The sequence below is a fragment of the Serinus canaria genome, chromosome 8 (assembly GCF_022539315.1).
Source record: "Serinus canaria isolate serCan28SL12 chromosome 8, serCan2020, whole genome shotgun sequence".
NCBI lineage: Eukaryota > Metazoa > Chordata > Aves > Passeriformes > Fringillidae > Serinus > Serinus canaria.
This window is the reverse complement of record NC_066322.1, coordinates 17095632-17118904: the sequence shown is the minus strand read 5'-3', so window position 1 is coordinate 17118904 and position 23273 is coordinate 17095632. Positions and strand designations below refer to the sequence as shown.

The 23273-nt window shown below is 39.2% G+C and overlaps 1 protein-coding gene across 1 annotated transcript in view; it reads right to left on the bottom strand.

Annotated features, from left to right (window-relative positions):
• Positions 1-19557, bottom strand: part of SLC44A3 (solute carrier family 44 member 3) — a 34852-nt gene extending 15295 nt beyond the window's left edge. The window contains 12 exon segments of the mRNA XM_030226624.2: positions 679-701; positions 704-834; positions 5280-5445; positions 11684-11870; positions 13539-13663; positions 14295-14384; positions 14915-15084; positions 16449-16542; positions 17196-17332; positions 17772-17914; positions 19174-19281; positions 19494-19557. Coding sequence (XP_030082484.2) covers positions 679-701; positions 704-834; positions 5280-5445; positions 11684-11870; positions 13539-13663; positions 14295-14384; positions 14915-15084; positions 16449-16542; positions 17196-17332; positions 17772-17914; positions 19174-19281; positions 19494-19520 — 1401 coding nt within the window. The 5' untranslated portion in view covers positions 19521-19557.
• Positions 19558-23273: the final 3716 nt, after the last annotated feature.

Genomic DNA, 23273 nt, shown 5'->3' with positions numbered 1-23273 from the left:
AAATCTTCTCCTGAAATCAGAACTGTGCATTTGTAACAGTCCTCCCTCCTTGCAAAAGTGCCAGAATTACCTACAGTGGTGGGCTTCCAGCAGAAGACAACAGATGTGGAGATGCATAAAAGGAAAAAAGAAGGCAAAAAATATTCAAATATTCAAAACAGCCCAGATCTATGCCTTATGTGTCTTAAAAGATGTGTCTTGGATACTAGAACTCCCAGGAACAGTTCTTATTCCAATTATGCTTTCTATAGAAGCATATTGCAAGGCAGATGAAGTATTTTCTAGAACGAATTTTAAATCTAACAATAGTATTCTTACTCCTGCTTCTTAAAAAAAGAATGCAAAAAGTTTTCATAGAGCAGTCTACAATTTTTTTTTCGTTATCCTTCAGAAAAACCTTTGTATAAAAACACTAAATAAAGGTGAGTTTTATAATGGTATTTTCTGCTTTTAAAATTATCGGACTTGAGAATAAAAAGGAAGCATTGATATCTGAGTTGGGAGAAAAAAGCTTTCCTAATGAAGAAAACATGATAAAATAGAAAACCCATTGATTAATAATAGATAGCAATAGCAATACCATCTATTTTTAAGCAAGAAATATATTCTTCACTTCTTTGCCCCATGATCTCATCTTTAAACTACTATTTTTATAGTGTTACAGAAGTATTTACCTACCTTTTGGTTTAGGATATTGTAAAGTACAAGAGAACAATCCTTGGTATTCTCAGTATTGTGATTAGAAGTGAGCCTTTTACAGCAGTTCCTAGATGGTAGCAGAAAAGAACTGATACGGAAGACAGGACTGGGTGAGGTGGTGGCTTATTTTTATTTCTAGAAAGAGAAACAAACAATTTTAAAAATGGTTTAGCAACTTATTTAAGAAGATGAGCATTGTGTCTTTTCAGCACTTGGAAATTTTAAGAATTAAGCTGTTACCTCTTTTCCTAATTGAACTATGCCAGTTTTTCTACTGACTTCATCTGAAGTCCAATTCAGAAATTGGAATCTGAAGTCCAAAGAGAAGCAGCCAAATTTATAACTTCTGGGTTAGTTTAATTCTTAAGAAATTACTATTTTCTGGAATGGAAAAATAACTAGGAAAAAACTACAATGAAAAATAGGAGAAGTGAACAATATCTGAGAATACTCCTTGAACACCTCTTTCCAGTTTCTGTCACTTCTCTTATTCTCTGCAATCTTTTATTTAACTCTTGGTTCTGCAAGATTTTAGTCTGAGGGAATGAATCCACTATTTCTTCTTTAGTGGTAAAATTAAAACCAGAAAATAAAACCACAAGCTCTCGCATATAAAACTGAGAGCTACTATCTACTTTTATAATTGTAATTTGGCCAAATTTGGTTTTGCATTTTTAAAAATTTATTAATGCTTTTTTCTACCCCCCAGAAGAGGCTTTATTTTAAAAATGAATACAGAAAAAAAAAATCATACTATATGTTTAGGATTATAATCTGAACTAAGAAAACTTGTAGTTCTAGTGCACACTAACCTGTGTTGTTTTGGAAAAATAATGTCTGCCAAAATCAGAAAGCAAAGACAAAAATATGGCCTAAATACAAGTTTTATTACTTTCCTTCCTTTATAAAGGTCAGTTTAATGTCAGTCATTTACAGACAGTAATATGACACAGCTCTCAAGAATTTATATAAACCTCAGGAAATCAGAGGACATTTAAAGACACTTAAAGACATTCCCTCACCCCTTGTCAAATGCTGAAAAAAACATCAACTAGATTAACACTCTAAGTACCTACAAAAATGTTTCATAGGATAAAAAGACCCCATACTGATCAATAGTCATAAATAGATCTTCCATAAAGTAACTCTTAAGCAACTGGTCCAACCCTGAAATATTTAGTTAGGCAACAGAACCAGCAGCAGTTTGACTAAATAGCTACATAAAGATCAGACATCAATAAGAGAATGACTGCTTTGGGCTAAGAAGCTCTAAAAATATAATTTTATTAAATCCTCACTTCAGCAAGGATTTAAATCACACACACTATATTCAGGAGTGGGATTATAGTTCTGCAAGAACTGAAAGTATCACTGCAGTTCATTCAAAACACAAAAAACTTTGCAGTGGAAAAGTTGTATTTAAATATGTGAATATACCACATTATTTGAAATAGGAAATTCCAGCAAAGCAGTTGCTACATTTATTATTTTTGTCTTAAAACGAGGGGAACAGCTTGGGGGATAGTGGAATTTTATAATGAATAAGGCAGTTTGGGGTTTTTTTAGAGTCATCAGGTTTCTGTGTTAGAAACACATGCATTGTAGTGTGGATGAATTATTCAATTCATATTGAGCCATTGTTTTTTTCTCCCCGAAACACCTCCTCACATACGACAGTGTTAGTTTGATCTCAGCATACAAATGATTAAGTTTCTGCAAGTTAAAGGCTAACTAGTGATAAGAAACACAGAAATAAGTAAATTTATTCCTGTGTTAATAACATACTTGTCACTGAAGGGAAAAAACAAAGAAAGGTTTTGATATTTTTAACATGAATAATGAACAAAAATGTAAAAAAAAAATTAAAATTTAAAGCTTAGATAAATTTTTAGATATTTGGATGCTTTTCCACAGCTCCTTTTCCTAGCAAAGGAATTAGCACAAGAACAGGGTCTGACAAGGATTTTGCTTTGCCTCCAGACAGATGAGGAAAAGAACAGATTTTCCTTGTAATTCTTGTTCAGAGTGGGAAACAAGAAAGAGGTTAAACACAGCAACAGGTGATGGTTATGTCTGTAAACAAGCTCAAGACAGGCTCAAGCCTTCTCCCATTGCTCCCAAGGCTGAAGTGTCACCCACCTTTGTGCATTATATGGCTGCAATCCTGAAGTGGCTTTCACACAAGCACACAATCATTGTGCAGTGGATTCTGTGCATGTGAACAAGGTATCAGGGAAATCTGGGAATCTGCCTGATTGGGTATAAGACTGAATAGAGCCACAGCTTGCGTTTCCTCTTTGGTGTTTCTGTTTTATGTTATCATGAGATTGTTTGATTTACATATAACACTACAATTCCAAACTCCTGTGGACCTGTATTCAATACCACATTATCTTTAAATAATTTTATTTCTTCACTACTGTCAATTGCCTTCATTTACTTGTAAGCTCTGTGACACTGAGTTTCTTTTTTTAACACTAAGTTTCTTGAATCAAATGATCACACATGCATCTTGGCTTTCATCTGAAAAACATTTTTTGTGAGAAGAAAAAAAGGTCATCTTGACACACCCAACAGACACAGGTATTAGAATGGGAGAAAAGTGTGTTTCTTCATTTCTTTAAAATTCTCTTAAGAGCTATGCTTACAGTTTTCTTCACTTATGTCTCACCAGTTCCAAAGACCGTCTAAAAATAACTTCAGTATAAAATACTTCAGAAATGTTAAGGAATGATTCTTCTGTTCCTCAAGTGAATCTCAATTTTTAAACAAACACAATAAATTACAAGATTTGTAATAAAGCAAACATTATGAGACTAAGAGAGACCACACAGACTGTATGCACTTTTACCTTATCTCAAAGCCACATGGAATAGGTCTGACTACATTTATGATGGTGCCTCTTTTAGGTCAAGTACGTAAGCAGGGCAAAGGATGGCCATAAATATTGCAGATACATTTGAAGAGGAAGCCTTTAAAAGTTTGTTCCAGTTAATCTCTCAATGACTTTGGTGCACATCCATAAACCTTCATTTTTAACTTATTGGATGAGATATGTATTTCAACACCTTAGTCAGGTAGATAAACCCAATCCTTAATTTCAAATCTGTGCAGTAATATAGGTTCACTGGAGCTACTAAAGAAGCTCGGACAGGGACAGAATTGTGATGCCTGTGATGGACTGAGTTACCATATCACCTTCCTTTACTCCCAGAGAGGGGGAAAGGCTCATCTCCCTGCAAAGGTAAATAGATACATAACACCTAAGCACATCAAGGTGACAATAAACCCTCATGTAAAACACCAATTATAACAAAGAAGGCTTTTTAAAAGACCAAGCCCTTTCCACAAGTTGTAAAATGTAACCATTAAGCAAGAAAATCTACTTATTTTTATTAAATTAATGCAATCTTTTGTGTATTCATACTCAATCTAAAATAAAAGAAGGCAAATCCATTTTCAGTGGTGGCATTACAGGCCAAATATACATATCCTGTAAAGCTAACCCAGGTAGAGTAACCCCCTGGCCACCCCATTTGCAGCTCTGCCGTGGCTGTTGGCTGTGCAGCACGGTGCTGAGCGTGCTGTGGAAGGAGATTTCCGCATGGGAAGGCAGTGCCATTTCCTCAGAGCACTCAGAGCACAAGAAGAAAGCCTGTCTGTAAGATCCCATAAACAAACTCTTGTGACATGCCTTTATGATATAGCCCCAGGGAATACATTAAAAACACACAGCAGACAAGCTCAGAGTTGCTGGAGCAGCTCAAGATAACCCTTGCCCTTGCTGGTGTGGCTGCTCCTGCAGCTAACCACTCTCTCCCCATTCCTGCACTGCTCTGCATCTCTGAGGACCTGTGCTGACAGCCTAAAGGCCAGGACAAGGGATTACCACCACAGAAAAGTTGCATTTCCCTTTGCAAACACAACTCTCTCAACTGTACAGGTCACCTGGCAAGCAAGAGGAGCAATGGTATTGTACAAAATGATACCATACAATTGGGAGCAGGAACCTTCTGTACTTGGCAGCCAGTTCCTGCAGCAGTAAAAAATAGCTGGAAAGCGGAAGCCCCTAGCAGAGCAGCAAATGTCATCAGAGCAGTTTCTACAGGTGCTTCCCTGCTCTGCACTAACAAGATATGGACAGTGCCTTGGCCTTGGGGATTTATGCACCAAAAATGTGGTGTATTGACCAAAATGCATTGGTCAAACTGCCCATGAATACATGAAATTACCAAGGAACAATATATTGCTTCTCATTTGGAGCTAATGCAGTCTCTTGGAAAAGGGTGCCATGCAGCCCGTGCCTTCTGAATGGTAAATCCCCCAGAGCCAGCAGAGTTCCAATATCAAGGCCCAGTTTGGCCCAGCATCTCCAGCAGCAGCAAGGGTGAGTCACATTAGTATCATGCAAATTGTAAAATCTTACTCAAGATCTTACAACAAGCAACATTATTTTATAGTAAATTGAATTCCCAATATTGACATAAATTGCAGTCTAACTGGGACTATTTTTCCTAGAAAAAGATTGAAAGTAAACGCTGGAAAATCCCAAAAACTCTCAGGGGCAATTCTGCACTCACCTGTTGAAATAACAAGTAACCACTGCCCCAGCAATCACCATTTGCTGACAGGCAAGAATGAATTCACTAGTCCAGATAAGGCCAACGAAATGATACCATGCCATGTAGCAAATTCCAGACAGAGCTCTGTATTCTACTTGTCCTCCCGAAGTGGACTGTGCAGTACCTGAAGTTGGGATTACACCACTGTGTTATTATAACATGCCAGACAAGGGGGGAGAGGAGAAATAGGGACAGGGACAGAGAAGGACATGGAAGTGCTTCTGTGCATGTTCTCTTAACTTCTCTTCAGTAAAGTCACCAAAAAAAATTTTTTGATGCTATATAATTCTGTCCATTCTAACAAAGTTAGAGAAACAACATTTTATAATTCAACTTGGATTTTGAAAAATAAAATCTCATTAAAAGCAAAATTGTGTTTAAATTGGGATTGAGACACAGCTACCCATAAAGGAAAAAAAGAAAGCTATATATTAGTAAAGATATCTGAGAAGACATTACTCTAGACTTGATTAATCAAATAGTTCAGAAGTAAATGAAATCTTGATTTTCATTATTAAAATTTGAAATAAATGCATAGTTATGAAATGCTTTAGGGTTTTTTTGTAAGAAGCAGAAGAGAAAGACTGCAGAAAAATAGTAAGGATACATAACATACTGTGGCAGCGAAACAAAACAAATATTTTAATTGCTATTACTAATCAGAACCATGGCCATCAGTCTTCTGTTCTCTATACTTTGCAATCTTTGTGCAAAATACAGGCAGATAAATGCAGGCTCTCTGGGGGTAAAAAAAGCAGACTATGCTTATGGTATGTATGGTAGCACATGCTCCAATGCTACCACTGCATCTAGGAGCATGGACAAATTAACTTATCCAAGATAAAAACATTCCTTCCACTTCTGTTACCAACAAAGAATGTATTTCTTATTCATAGATGGCTTTTCACAAAAGGTGGGGGCAACTCAGATTCCTCAACAATCAGACCTTTTTTCTGTGCAATCCTATTTGCAGCACTTGACTCTGAAGGGTAGTCAGGGGATAATGGCATTAGGACAATTTGATCCTTGTAAAAAGTCTCTAGGTTCCTAATATGCCTTTTTTTTTTTTTTTCAATTTTACCAAGCCTTAAGTCTACTAACCTTAAAGAGAAATATGTTCACCAAATAAAACAATCTCTGTAGGTGAGTAGTTTCGTATTCCAACTCCATGAAAGAAATAAAGTGAGAGAGAATTGGCTATTACTGCTCAAACAGCAATATAACTTAAGCTTTAATACTTCATGTATTCATTTTGTGGACTTGGCAGTATTAGGTTTACAGCTGGACTTGATGATCTTAAAGATCTTTTCCAAGCTAAATGATTCTATGACTCTGTGTTCTCTTAGAGGACAACACACCACATTCAAGTTCAAAACCACCACATATACACAGCTATCTAGGAAATGGTTCCTTTCTGGCCTGTTTTTCTACAGCCACAGACTTCTTACTCGAGAATAACTAAAAGTAGAAACAGTAAAGATTTGTTTCAGCAATACCATCAGGTTTAGACAAGCATTTTTTAAGTTTTCAGAAGCAGCCTTTTAGTCTGTAAATTAAGAAAAATATCCACCTACCCCATAGTAGCACTGCAACATTATTTTCAAGTTCTTTGAAAGATTAAAAAAATGCTACATGGGTACATAACTACAGACATGTGTTCTAGATATTTTCTTTTCTGAGAGGTTAACAATATTGGCTGAACAGGCAAGCTCCCTCCAGCGCTGTTCAGTTGGACATTCATAGAAATAATGTAGTGCTTCCAATATATTCAAATGAATTTTAAGTCTGTGAAGTGCCAGATATTTGATGGTTTGAAAAAGCTACTACTCAGATCTCTTCTCACAAACTCCCCATCATTCCTCCCCATCCTGTGCCTCACTGGTTTTAAATTTGCAAAAGTGAGGGTTTTTTAAGGTGAGTTTTTGAGGATATAATCATTTACTTAAGTCATTAAAATAAGTGAGGCACCATGTAATTATGAATTCAAGAGATTTTTCATTTCCCATATTTCTTCCAGAGGCTCTAGACTGACTTTTCCTGCAGCAAACACAACTAGCCAAATACACTCATTATCCATAACATACAGCCTTCACTAAGGGAACTCAGGCAAACAAGATGTCAGTGGAGACACACAAGGTGTCCTACCTCTCCATTTTCATGCAAAGACATTACACCATTTGGAAGCAGAATTAAGGACATTTTCCACCATACAATCCACCTGAACATTTCTTTTTCCAAAACAGACCTGTTCAGGCTTTGTTTCAGTAATGTTGTCATGAAGACTTTTAAATGTTCATATGGCAAGCTAATCCTGTTTGCTTTTTACCAGCCTACTGAAATAACCACCTGCAGTAATAACAATAATGGCTTTGTCTTTCCTGGACAACCTTGTACTTGCACATGTACACAGTGCTGAGCTCAGCTGCACAGAAATCAGGCAGAGCCACCTATGACTTCACTTTCAATCACTTTGCTGGTCAGGTATGGTAAACTAGTTTTGTTATTTCACAATAATCTGTTTAATGATATAAACATCTCTGTCAGATTTTCTGTCTTCTGGGCCTACCAGACATGCCTGATTTTGTCAGCAGAACTACATGTAAGGCTATTTTTCTATATCAGTAACTCAGATAAACTTTAAAGCTGTCCTAGATAACCTGTCAAGAAAAGTATATGCCATTTTCCTCATCATTGTACTATGATCTATTTGTTGATACAAACTAAACTTTTTCAACAAAGCCCTGAAATACAGTTTAATCTGTCAACAGAATATTTTTCTCCAAGGACACAATAATGAATCTTCCCAGTGCAGCATACTCTCTTAGCGATGACATTAACAACTCAGTAAAGAACTGAACTCCCTCATCTGAACCACCAAATCTGGAAGCCTTTGATCAGTACAAGGGTTGATCTGCTGCCAATACTTCAAAAGAAGTGATGTTAACAATGCAAACAGGCCAAGTGTTTGCAGCAGAACCCAGGAGAATTTCGATTTCCCCTGGGACTCGCGGCACAGCGCTGCCCTGGCAGCCAGAACAGCCGGGCAGTGGGACACCAGTCAGTGCTGGCTGTGTGCAGTACCGTCAGCTACATTTTGGGACTGCCACGCTTAGGTCAGATGTCCTTATTCAGCAGCTGCTGCTCTGAGGCTTTGCTGATGCCTGCAGCAACAGGCTGTTGTAAGAGACAAAAATTCCTGGGAAGTCTAGTCCAGCAATTTCCTTATCACAAACAAAGAGCCACTGACAAGAAAATACTGAGAGCCTGTTTATCAGTTCCTGTTAACATGAAAATATGCTGTGGCCCTCCCACTGTGAGGAAAGGTTCTGGAATCATACACTGAATCTTAGTGCTTCCTGCAACACAATCTATTGTGTTATCTTATTTTGTGCTTTTTCATGTAAAGGTATTTACAGGTAAGCTACCTGACTGTAATTGGAATGTCAAGGCCCCTGCAGGAAATACATTTTCATTGCTCATTTTGCTGTTGAACAGCTTTATGTGGCAGTGCTGCTGCTCACTTGTCTGTAGGATGCACCTTCATTACACAAAAAACATTCTCACCCTACATTCACAGTATTCACACCATGCAGACCTCACAGCTCCTGCACTCTGGAAAGCCGAAACACATACTCTGCTGTGCCACATGGCCACTTCAGTTCTGCAATGAAATACCCACAAATTAGCAAGCAATAAAACTCAATAACCCTAAGACATATCAGCTTTTCCAAAGAACAGCTGAATTCCATTCCTAGCCAGCTAATGGTTCTAACTGGTGCCACTGCTTGTGCTACCTAAAGTCTCAAGAAGTCTTGGCATTTCTCCTAGTTTTCTAGGTCTGGAATTCACTCAGTCTCTGCTGCTCTTACAGATTCTGAATAACCAAGGTACTTAGGCAGGTGCCTACCCTAAAATGCGTAAGTAGTCCCGCTGATTTTAATAGGATTATCCATGTGTTTCAAATTAGTCACATGCATAAGCACCTTTCAAGTGCAGGCTATAGCTTTCTACAACTCCCAAGAAGTTAGGGGTTTTTCCTCAGAGTAACACTAACTTTTGGAGGAGATGTAAATAAGGTGCCTGCATGGTCGCATAATGATCAGGTGTGCCACAGCTGAAGCAAGGATCAAGTGCTCCGTTAAGATGCAGAGACACCATAAATATTACATAACTAGGGGAGATTCAAAGAAAATGTTAAGAACAGGTGCAGCACAGCAGCAAGCCAATTTCATTCTCTGTATTAGACAAAAGACTAGTGTCACTGTAAACATTTCATTTTTTCAGCTCTCTTGGTATATTTGCATTTAAAATACAGCCTGCACAGCCTCAGAAAACATATTAGTGAGAGGAAAACGTCAAAGTGTCAAGCCCAAGAAAATCACCACCTGTATATTACAAGCTGAATCCTAGACAGGCAACTATTTGTCAATGAAGAAAACAAATTGCTCTGTAAGAGAAAGCATATCTTTGGAGATCTTCAGAGAAGTGCTCTCAAGTGGTGTAAAAAGTCCCGAAAACTCAAAATAAAAGAAACATCTTCCACTTACAGGACAATTGTAGAAAACGAACAAATCATACCAAGGTGTCCTGTAAGTGCATCATTAATGGAACGGTACTGTATGCATTTGTCATTACAGGATGTGTGGATATGTCACCCTAGAACAGCAGAACGACCCCCAGCTTATCTGATGGTGAGCTGCTTTAACAGAACATTTCAGAGGACTCCTATTTGGGTTGAAAATTTGAGCGACAACCTAATGGAATATTCTTAATGCTAAATCTCGTTTAGCGTTCGTCGTCCAAGATTTGAATCACAAAGCACACTTGAGGTAGAGTAAGGGACTGGAAATCCAAACAGCAATCCTGATGACACGGAGCTGTCCGTGCGCTGAGCCCGCGGGCCGGGTCAGCCGCGGCGCTGGCCGTGCCCCGGAGCGCGGCGGGCTCGGGCGCTGCGCCGGCCGGGCCCCGGAGCGCGGCGGGCCGAGCCGCCCTTTGTTCCCCCCAGCACCCCGCAGCCGCTCCCCCGGCGGGCTGGCCTGAGGCGCTCCCCGCGGGCTGCGGCGCCCCCTGGCGGGGGACAGCGGCGGACAGCCCCCGAAGTGGCCGATGGGCACGGCCGGGACACGGAGCGCCCAACCCAGCCCGCGACACAGCCAACACAGAGCGGCGCCTTCCCATCTGCATTCGTGCTCGGGTTTTACCTGAGAAGCGATTTGGGTTATTTATAAAATGCACACCTGCTCTTCTAAATATTACCATGCTTCTGTGACTGACACCTGCACTAAAAATACCCGGCCAGAATACCTCTGTCAAAACCTTATGTTTTACATAAAAGCAATATATTGACATTCCCTTCTTATGCTAAATCTGAGAAAAGTAATTTCTTTCAAAACTGAAACTTTATCACCACTCTACTGTGCAGTAAGTTTGTGCTGTCCTCTGTACTGTTTGCATCACTTGCTGAAAAGATCAGCATTCCTTCTAAGCTAGAAAGAAGACAAAACATAAAATACCTTTGAGCTGCACTATGAATGTAACAGCAGGTCATAAACTGTTTGAATCCCACCCTCCAAGAAGGCAGAGGAAAAAGAAAAAAGTTGAATGAAAATGCCTAGCAGGAAACACAGAATATAACCAATGAAGGAAAATGGCACAACATGGAAAAAGCATTAAAAGCCTCTCAAAAGCAGTTTGCATTGGGTTTTACTCCTCTGTGAATATATGTGGAATTTGCTTTTGGATATAATGTGCAAGTCACTATTTTCCTGCAAAGTCTGTAAAAGCATCCAGAAAATACCAATGGTTTCCCATCCTGCTCTTATAATCAAGTTGTTTCTGTCACGTGAGCTTTTGTAATGACTGATACATTTCCAAAAGCTTTTGAATACAACAGACTCGGCTAGCATTTTCTAAATGTAGATATAATAAGGGCAAGCTTTACATCCTTATGTGTGCATATTAAGATCAAGTCAGCTTGATTTAATACCAAGGATGTAATATTTGCTCTCATACTTCTTGGTAATTATATATTTAGAAAATCTATGTGTTATAATTAATTCTATTGTCCTATTACTAAATTTACTACATTTAATGTTTATCTTAAGTGAACAGTTGGTTGGTAGCTCAGGAGATGCTCCTTTCTATAAAGCCTGGTCTGAAGCAGGGATAAGGTATCCCACAAGGCCAGTTTCAAAAACAAAAAACAAAAACCAAAACAAAACAAAAACCAAACAACCCTCTCAGCTGTGAAACAATGCTAGCCCATATTCTGTACACCAACACCAAGAGGTCCCACATTTAAGAAGAGAATTTAGGAAATGGATAGCACTCAGTCAGAAACATGAAAAGCATGTGCTTACCTGCAGTTCCTAAGCTGAGCAGTATAGCAACCCAAAATACCCAGAACACAATGAGAATCAGAAAAGTCCAGAGTGGCTGGAACAGGAGGAAAGGAATTCTGCCAATGATTTTGCCAACAACTCGAAAGAGCTGCACAGAGAATGGAAGCCTCTTTCTTAGTACAAATATAAGGGAGAGCAGAACAACCTGTTTCAGGAAATAAAAAGACAAATTGTTAGGGGTTTTACCTCAAGAAAATTATCAGAGTTGTCAAATGTGGGATCAGAGGATACAGATTTCACAAAGACATGACAACAAAGAAATTTATACAATCTTACTACACATTAGAAAGTCCTTCCAAGACATTGCCTATGTTCTCAAAGAGCCTGTGGATTAAAATTTAGTTTCCTACAATAGTCGTTGCTGTTTTTTTCGAAGAAAATAGGATCCATAAGACTTTAATTCATCTAATGGAAACTGTCTGTTTTGCTTTATAGCAAACATAAACGTGCATTACACACTACACATTGCTTTCACATACCCTGCATGTCATGAACTTTTAGACTTTCTACTCAGGTCAGCTTGCCACTGTTCACTTTCACAATGGTAAGAGAACCAGTCCTTTCCTGCAGTTCACAACCCAACTAGTTTCTGAGCTATGTATGTACAGGAGTAAAGCAGACATGAAATGAAAACTTATTTAAATAAATTATCGTCTTTCCAAAGTAAAAAACCCAACCCACCAATAACAAAACCCCAAGTCAAAAATCCCACAAAATCCCCAATTCTTTGTATGTGACAAGCAACTATGAACAGCAATGAAAAGGGAGGTTGGACTCTTTAAAGCAATAAACACAACCAGTGGCAGTTCCTTCACTAGTTTTCTTGCCTGCTCTGGAAAGAAGCCGCCAACTCTGAAGAGAAGCATAATGTGCAGCAGTGGCTGTTCCCACAGCTCTGCAAACAACAGTCAGTTGTACTGGAACACACAAGCATTCAAAGAAACTTTTTCTTATCTTTTTAGTATCAGCAGATGTAAAAAGGTCACAACTTATAGAGGATATAAAAAAAAATGTGGTCTGTGACACATTTATATTTGTCACTGTAAATTGTCAGACTGTTCATATCTGGCAAATTCCATATGGATCTTACTCATCTCTAAGACAACTGCTTTGACAAATGTCTCATGAAGAACAAATTGACTGCACCCTCAAATTGAGAAATGGCTCCTTTTAACATTGCAACATCAGACTGAAAACACTCTCTTCAGAAGTTGCAAGCCACACTCAGATTTTCTGTTGTAAAACAAGGTCAGTGAGAGAAAACAGAATTTAACCCCATAACTTGAGGTCTAGACAATGCTGCCTGTGTTTCACTGCCCCTTTCATTGTCCCAAAGAGCTGCCATCCCTTTCTCCTCCTGGCAGGGTGGGATGAATCCACAGATCTCATGTCCATACTCAGCCAGTGCCCCTGTGTATATTTGACATGATTCTCCAGCGAGCTCATGCAGCACAAAATGGGCATGGAATACAATTCTGGCATTTTTACACCAACAACACTGACACAGTTTGTACAGGTTTGAAGTATGGCAAGGCTGAAAAACAAGTTTCACAATGAATATATAAAATTATTTTTGTAGTTTTGATGGGGGCCTAAAAATCTATTTGGAACTAGGGATCTTTAAAGTCCCTTCCAACCCAAACCATTCTGTTATTTCATGATTATATGTGAATGAATGTAAGAAGATCTTAGAATTTACTATCATTTTCCAATTTGAAAAGAATTAGTAATTATTTTTATTGTTGCAGAACCACTGTAGTTCAAGTTTTCAAGTTACAGCCTCTGCCACTGCTTAGGACAAAATGCTACTTACAGTGATGATTGTTGAGAAGATGGCATATCCAAGTAGGAACTTTACATTTTCCTTTTCAGTTTCCAGTTCAGTGCTGGGGTCATTCCTGTAGTCATAATAGAGCCACCAGAGAACACCTGAGACAACTGAGCAGAGCAGAGCAGCGTGAGGGTGGGCAGGGCACGCTGCTGCTGCCAGGCTGATGCCTGCCTGGCCTCCCTTCCCAGTGTCCTGCCCTCCCCACATCCCACAGGGCTCGGGAATACTGCCAGTCCCCCAACTGAGGCACAGGATCAGTGAGCACAGAGAAACTTCCAATAAAGGCCTGTCAGTCTGAGCTAAAACCACAGCAGAACATTTGGATTTCTTGCAGTTTTCCTAAAGCTCAGGCATGTAATTTCATTGTGGGGATCCAAAGCTAACTTCCAAGGAATGACAAGCTCTAGCCAGACACATTCCTATGGTTCTCCCTTCCTAAAGCAGGCAGTACAAGAGTTCACTAAGCATTCTTTGAAACAGTAGCATTTTCATAACTGCATTCATCTGCCAAAAGAAATGTTGTTTCTAGGCATCTATAAAAACAATAAACATCACCATCATCCTAACACTCAGCAGCTGGAACAGCACAGGCAGACCTTGGCACCAAAAGGCAAGCAGGCCTCAGCTTGGAAATGACTGTGGTAAGCTGAAGGTTACTGAGGATGGCCATGGAAATAAAGGATAGCTGTTTGTTCAGCTGCTAATCCTTCAGTACAGTGAAATAGTAAATATACTTACACAACAACCCGAACACTACCAGTGCAATGAGAGTATGGATGAAGAGAGTCTGAATGAATCTGAAGGCTAAAACCAGTATCAAAGAGAAGGCTGAAAAATACATAAAGTTTGAGTGTTACAACCCTTTTCATTTTAAGTATAAATTTAAGGTTCTTGCAGAATTTTAGCTTTTATTTTTAAACAGTAATCTTAATAGCAACAGCATTTCATAAAGCTGGACACCTTTCTAACATTTAAAGCACATAGTTACCTCTAACTTAAATAGTAAGAAACTTATAGCTGATATATTTCATCACGGCAAATACTAGCTTTTTAGTTACATTTTATGTAAGAATTAAGTTCAAGTATTCATGCTGATGTAATCTTTTTCATCAACAATTTCTTACAGTCCCCCAAAATGAGGTATATAACCATGTCATGGACCACAGAATCTGATAGAGATCTGCATTTTACCAGTCTGTTAAATGTCACCTGATAAAATCTGATCACTCTTCCTTAAAAAATAACTCTGCCCAGAAATTATGAAAAAAGTCCACTTTTGAATTAAACATATAGACTTACAAGAAACATTTTAATCTTTTAATTGAACATCATTATTCACTTTTTATTTATAACCTTACCTAGTGCAAGGACACTCAGTCCTATCACAGTATCTCTTCCTGCCAATATTCCACTCAGAATTCGGTGAAAAACATCCATTTCATTAACCATACTTATGAGGACAGATGCATATTTGGAATAGCATTCAGGATTTTGTGGAACACAGCGATTAAATAATGGAAAGGATTTACTGAAAGGTTGGAAACAAAAGTGGTAAAAAATATTAATTGCTGGACAAAGAGTTTAAAATCCACAGAGATCCATCCTGCCATTCTCCACAGAGAGCATTCTGTTATAAAGAGTATTTTTATGTATAATCTACAAAATAAACTCCTTAACAGTGTCATGCCTGTATCACTATACCAGAACAGATCCATTCAAGATCAGCCTGAGGAAAGAAATTAACAACTCTCTCATTAACTATCGCCGTCAGCACATAGCTCCTATTCCCATTCTAGTCTGGCTTCACCTGCTTTGCTCCCATGTATTTATGTAAAAACAAAGGTCATGCTAACATAACTGTAACCTATGCTGTTGTAGATAATTCTATATCAAAAACATTTTGTATCGCTTTTATGATATTTAAGCATTCTAAAAGCCACACTAAAACAATCTTTGCAAGGTACAATTAATAGCACCAAATATTTATACAAAATTATTTGGCACTCCCAGCCAAGCTTCTTGCATATATTTATTGTCCCACTTTGGCAGTGCTGCCCTACAACAGCCAATGGCAAAATCATACCTGAAAAGGAGAGGTTTTGTTATCAACAGCTAAAAAATTCACTAACCATCTTTGCTTCTACCATGTAATATTACTGTGCAAGATGAATAACTTTGCTGAGTTCCTTGACAAACCAAAAAAGGCCTACAAAGTTGAGGAAATAAGTGAAACATGCCATAGTTTTTCATAAATTTACAAGCTATCCTATGATCCACTCTATGTAATGCTTTTATATGTCTCCTGCTCTCTTCTCTTCACTTTGTTCTTCTATTTTCTGCTCTTCACAGCATATGAATTAGCTCTGCAAACACAGAGATTCCAATTCTCTGCTGTATTTTCATGACATAGCGGAAATCATGGGTTTAAGAATTTTGACTCACAAGTGCCAGATTTGACAAAGACAGCAATATCCACAGATCCATGCTTCAAGCCATCTGGCTATAAAATTATTCTGATGGAAATTTCTGGGCTCAGGAGAAGAAGCAAGGCCAAAGACCACATCCTTGGCATTGAGAGAGAAAGCAAAATCTGTGCAGGAGCTAAGCTGTTCCTCATATGGAGTGCTTTTTTCCTAATTTGGAAAAGGAAGCAGAATGGAAGGGTAGAGGAATGGAAGGAATGCAGTCCTTGTTTGTTCTGTGGGACAGGACACTGGCATGTTCAGAGGCACATAAAAGAACTTGTAAGGATACACAGACAAAAAAATAAATAAACAAAGCAAAACCATCCTGACTGTGAAGAATCAAGCCAAATACAAAATGTGGGAAAGTAACAATCCATAAGAAGCTGTTTGGACTGAAGGAGGTCGTAAAGTATTCAGTCATTCTTACCTTGGTGGAACTGGCAGTGTGGGACACAGCTGAGCTGCCTTTGGATTTACTGTGTAACTGGAAACGTTCAGGTTGTAAACACAAAGGAAAGAACCTAAAAAAAAAAAACAACAAACCAGAAAGAGGAAAAAGTAACTTAAGATTAGTAAAAATTAAATTTAAAAAAATATTGTCAATTTAAACAGCATTCCCTGTCAAATAAAACAGCAAAACAAAACAAACTAAAAAAAGGGATACTGACCTCCAACAATAATAGCTATTATATTCACATGGTCTGAAGTTTTTATACATCCCATACAATAAGGCTTAGGCTACAGGTTATTTTATTTACATGTTGGATATGAATAAACAGGAGCTGCTTTCACACAACAGCTACTTCTGACAGCATTTTCATTACATTTAAAGGAACCAGTTGGACAAGAGTCACAAACAACATATGAACTCTGGTCACCGACTGGCACCTCCACCAAACTTCACTAGTTCATTATCAACAGTCAGTTTTCTGCTACATAATCTCAGCACAGTGCAGGAATTAATGAACAGTTTCTGATTTGCATAAGAGAGCTGTAACATTTTCTAGAAACTATGGGTTTGAAATAAAGCAGAAACAAGACATTCTATTTTCTGTTACTGTGAACTGTTCAGGAAAGTAATGACTCCCTAGTGTAAGAGCCATAAAAAAACAAAGTGGAAGCTGCTCAACTGTTCTACAGATACACTGAGGTACTCATATTCCCTGTGGCACACCATTATTCCTTGCAAAACTCTGTAGATCTTCCAAAGAGTTGAGCTGCTGTTGTGGACAACTTGACACGCACAAGGAGAGTGAACTGATTTTGGGGCCTTGTATTTCCAGGCTGCATGAATTCAGAAAGAACACATACCTAGAAAGAAAAAAAGATCCTCTTCTCAAAAAGCAAGCTTTCTTGGTTTTTCATAAGTGTAAATTCTGAATCTTCTTTTTTAAAGTGCTACAAAGCAAGTGAAACTTTTTCCAAAGGAGTCAGTTGAATGACTGAGAACTTCAATGTGTAACATCCTTAAGTAGAAAGATTTGCCATATAGAATGACTGCCTGTTTGGCTGATGTCCCATTTAAGACCGTCTTTAAGAAGGCAGCTGCATAAAGCATAACAATGCAGCACATTTTCAAATTCTATAGTAACTTTTTAATTTCACCCACTCTTCTGCATTATTTCCACTTTTTTGCCTTTCAATAAACAGTGTATAGTTACACAGATGTATATGACTGACAACTAGAAGACGTGTATTTTACTAAGTTCTCAAACATTTGATTGATTTATACATTATCTGATGCACTTACTTTTTATTAGTCATGTCCAATCCAGAAAGATTTGCCCCTTCTACAGGAGTGTTCTTCCGACCACATATGTTCCCAAAGCTGTCATATCCAAGCACAAGTCTTTCTGCAGCACCAACCACCACAGCATAGCCACTTATAAACATCTATTAAAATATTTTTTAAATGTCAAAGCATGCTACCATAGCTTTTGCTTCCTATTCAATAAATACTCTTTTTAGGTCATGCATTTTTGCCTTTTGGTTGCAAACAGTTAAATCTAAAATTCACCCCTCTGCACAAGGCCAGAGCAAGTCACATGGGCAACTTTAGCCCTACTGCTGCCTTAGAGCTTTCCTTCATCTATTGTTGAAAATATATAAATTAAACAGAATAACACGGGAGAAGGAAGAGAGGTCCCAATTAAAACAAGAGGAAAGCATTACTAAGGTGCTGAACACTGTTCCTAGTGATGTTCATGTGTGTCACTAGGCAAGATCACTCAAATGGTGATTTTTCATGTGCTCACTGCACCTCATGTTACAGGGTGACCTTCAAGACACACTTGGACAATAGAACTGCTGCCATGATGGGCCCTTGAAGCTGCTAGTGAATGTAATCAGAAGTATTTCTAAACACAAAATATATTTTAAATGAAGATTACCTGAAATTTCAGGAAAGCTGTAGAAAGCCACACTCTGCAGTGTCACTTAAGTGACACTGCCCTGACCTTTGAGTTGTTCTGCTGCCAGATCAAAGTTCCAGTAGATCATCTTCTTGTAAACCCCTGAGGCAGCTAAGTACTTCTGCTGGACAAGTAGCAGCAATCCTCAGTCAAAATGAAACACCTTGTCCAGGAATGCGGCTTAAACCCTCCTGTACACTGTGAGGGCCAAAACAATCCCTGGAAAGAACCTTTGCAGGTGCCAAGAAGTAGCAATTCTTCTGTGAAACTGGTGAAGCCCTGAGTACTGCTTTACCCAAGGCTTATCTCCCCATCACTCCAGCTACTGAAGAACTCAGTGATGCAAGCTTCTCCTCTATCCCATGGGGTGCAAGTCACATTTCACACACACCAAGGGCAATCACTAAGCTCTGTGGCCATGTGCCAACTGCTGGCTGCAGCAAAGCTCCCCAGTCCCACATTAACCACTGCTGCTTTGAATGAGCTGAATATTGGCTGTGCTCGAGACAGATTACACAGACATGCACAACGGCCTTCTAACTTCAGCTTTAGAGCCTTTATCTGTGCTTCTACTTTTAGTACTTGTGACTAAAGATTGGATCTGGGCAAAAACATGTCTCATACACAAACATTTACGAATGTGCTTCATTAGTTCTGAGAGCAGTCTCATTTTTGCTTACAGCAGACTCTTATTTTGATTTGTCCTTCCAGGAAACAAGCAAACAAACTGTGCATGCTTACCAAACCAGCCCAGAAAAGACAGAAGAGGAGCAGCCAGAGAACGTCCGTACACTTTCTGTAAATGGCTGGTCTCCATTCCCGTAGTTCAGAAACACTATCTCCGGAGTCCTAAATAGAAACAAAAAAAGTTCAAGAAATGGACAGAACAAACTTCCTGTGAAATTAACTCAAGTTCCAGAAGGCGGAGATTTCAGCAAGCGCGTAACTTCGCCCCTTCAGTGCGGAACACCTGGCAGCTCTGTGCCGTGCCGAGGCGCGCTGCCCCCCGCACTGCCCACTCCGTGCCCGCGCTGTCCCGGGTGCGCTCCGGCCGCGCTCACCTGCCGCCGGGCCCCGCGCCGCTCCATGGCCGCGCTTGCCGCGCTTGCCGCGCCGGGCCGTGCTCCGCAGGGGCGGCGGGCGGGCCCGGGGCGCAGCCGGCTCGGCGGGGCGAGGCTGGCGGGGCTCGGTTCCAGCGCCGCGGGGCCGGGCCGGGCCGGACGGTAGCACCTCCGGCAGCTCCGCCCGCCACTCTGGCCGGGCTCTGCCCGGAGCCGCTGCGTCGGCGGGAGGGAGCGAGCGGCATTGCTGCCCCGGGGCGCTCCTCTCCCGGGAGAGGCGCTCGGGGGTTGCGGCAGCTCCTTGCACAGCCGCAGGTATATACAGGGCCCCCGGTCAGGGTGGGAGGTTTATATTTCCCCCTTCATTAGCTTATTTCTGGGAATAGCTGAAGATTTGTCACTGCTAGCACGAAATGGGGGCTGTTTCGTCCTGTAAAGCCCACTGACGCTGATACCCGTTCGGCTGATTCGGCTGCATTATCGATACACAACCAGTCATAGATCCTTTTCAGCTTCTCTTTGGCTGTAGCTGTACAGTTACATTACGCTGACGTGCTGTATTATGCTATACATACTATCATCTATGTCCATATGCATTTTGCATGCACAGGAATAACCTGCAACAACAGGAATAACACCAAATCAGATCAATCCATGTAACTCAGGTGACTGAGGAATGCGGGAATTATTAGCCACTTTTAGTAACATGTTTTCTCTGTGCTGTCCCTGTTGCTGATTTATCTTTATGTTCACAAAATTCAGCTCAATGATCTAGAGAAAATTGCAAATTGGAAGGATCTTAAGAATATGGTTTTGTCCTCCTCCTGACAGTCAGTGGAACAAATAAATATCATCTTTAAGAAGTAACACAACATCTGCAATTGAAATAAAATTGAATTAAATGGAAGCTGTTTTGCCAAACTGTTTAAGAACTGGTCCATCTTGTATAGGAGACAGAGCACTAGGCTAGTCTTGTCTAGAACAAGAAAGCAAAACAAAGCCAATGTATTCCAGTTCTCTGGAGAAAATGCAGCATGAAACCTTGGTGACAAACTAGCATAGATGGAAGTAAATAGGTAATATGAGAACCTGGGCTTTTATAAAAAGGAGTAAATCTCTGCCCCAGAATATTTGAGTCCTTCTAAACTGACTAGAAATAACTACATTTTTTCCAAAAGGGTAAGTCATACAATGTTTCTGAAATTGACATTTTAACTGTTTTGACAGAACCTGCTACAATTCTGATTTAAATTTACACACACCTCCACCCCCACCTCCTCCCCCTCCCAAGAAGTGGTTCTGAAGAAACACAGCAGAAAAGATTTCTAAAAACTCTTACAATGGATTTATTAACCATTTAGTTTCCAGCCAGCTCATAGTTCTTATCTTTATCAGCATTTTGTCTTTTAATGCTCATTATTCATCAATTTTGGGGAGTTTTCAGAATTTGGATGAAAATTAAAATAAAATTCTAAAACTGAAGGAGCATTTTGTGCTTACAAAACCTAAATAGAGATAGTAGTTTTTTCTTCACTTTGTGCTGTTGCACTTTAAAAATGTGTGGGAAGTCATTTTCCCTTGAAATACAAATGTAAAATTTCACAGGAAACTTAACTTTTTTTTTTATAAAATGAGTTAATTTTTTTTTTTAATAATATAATTTTTTATTATATCAAGAAAGCTAACCAAAATTATGAATAACCTTTAACCTGGACAAAAAGTATTCTGAGACAGAATCATTATCTGATTAAGAAAAATCATCTTGAAGAACAATACCAGTAATTAAGGCCTGTATTAGAATCTGATGACTTGCTGTCATCACATGCTAATATTTTGCTGTTGGTCTGGCACTTTTTGATGTCCTCTTTAAGTTTTGTGTTCCATTCTTAGTGTGAATAGAGGAAAACAGCAAATGGAACAAATATTTTTTAATAAACGCTAGAATCCAGGTAACTGGAGGTCATGTAAAAAAAAACTGGAATCATCAGTAGAGGCCTGATTTTACTGAGCAATATCAATCAAAATTATTTTATTTCTTCAGCTAGCCTAGGAGCAATTATCTTAGAAATGCTAGAAAATAACTCACAATTAGAATAGGATTTAAAATTAAAAAAGCAAATAAATATTTTAATTGTACTAAGATTTTCCCCTGAATTTCAAACATAATCAAATAAAACATTTATTCTACTTAGTAGCAGCTGAGTTCTTTTTTCCTGTGTCACTAGGTGGGGCTCGGCTCCCAGTTTCAAGCTCCAGCTCAGCATTTGAGATGGATGTACAGAGCCTCACACCACGTGAGCCAATATTCACAAATGAGGATCCTCATGCTACAGGTGAAGAAAATACCAGGGAACAAGGCTCAGATTGGATAACAGATTTAAACACCCACATCCAAAGTGTTACACCAAAAACTCTCACTTGTTATTTGTCCAATCCTGCCAAAAATTGCCCAAAAGATCAATTTTGGGTTTTCAGTCTTACCACTTTCGCAGGATATAGCCTGGTTCTGCAGCTGAGTCATTCGAGCACTCATTGAGGAGCAGGGAGCTTTAGAAGTGATATTTTGTAGTGCTGAAATAGAAATGAGAGGAAAATGAATTCTGGAGAAAGAGTATTGGATTAGAGAAGTGGTCCTTCTTTGTCAGCACTAATGACTTGGCCAGAGAAGTGGCCGGTGGCTTGTGCTCTCTCTCTCTGGTGAGAAGCCCACATTGGAGCCTTTGGTCTCAGTCCCCTGGTCTACATGGACAAGATGCTGACTTTATAAAATAAATATCTTCATTTCAGTCTTGTATCCAACTACAGCCACTTCCATGGGAGATTGGTATCATGAGGATCCACATTCATCTGTAAGTCTGCACTGATCTCTCAAGAATATAACATTTCTTGTAAAGGAAAAAAAAAATATTTACAATCTTGGAGTACCCAGGAACTCACAGTGATTTATTTGAATTTTAAGACATTTTTTAAATTTTCTAACCCTTCAACCTGCTTGGTGTGTTGCAGTGGGGGAACCACAACAAGGGAGATTAACATTTACACTACTGAGTCTATCTGTAGTTTTTAAAGGATGTTTTACATGTTAACCATCCTCAGACGTGTTTATCAGCAACAGAGATGAGCAGGAGTGTAAATTCATGGGCATTTTTCAACTCTCTGTTTTTCATGAAGTCACATAGAATATGTAGAAAAAATCAAACATGAAATCAAGCTTCCTGATTCCAAGCTTTAACAAGGAAGTTCTAATTATTTCTTATGACTGTAGTTTATTCTTTGAGAATGATTCCTGGTGCTGCCTGCACTCAAGGCTCAACTTTCTTACCAAGAAACTTACCTGATTAAAACTGGAGCAGGAATGTGGACTGGGAGAGGAAGGTGCTAAATGAGAACATGACAGCTCCTTGCTAGACTGGTTAAGTGAGATGACTATCCCTATCTGTATCCCATTCTAGGTCAGACAAGGAACAGAGACCAATTACTTTAATAACAGGACATGGTAACTGAGAAACTCAGCTTAAAAGCAAACATTTTCTGCCTAATTAAAGAAGGTGCAGCTGAGCATAATTTCCATTGCTCTCAAATGATCTTGCTTATGTACAATAGCTTGGCAGGCAGGCACTATTTTCTGTAGGTAGCTATGCTTGGAAAATCCTGAACTGTAACACCCAGAAACCGAACATAATGCCTCCTATTATGCTCAGGCTGCTGGTCAGGTTTGCATTTTAAGTGCAGGTGTTTATGACCTCATCTCTCTTGGACTATTCAGTATGAAATTTCTCA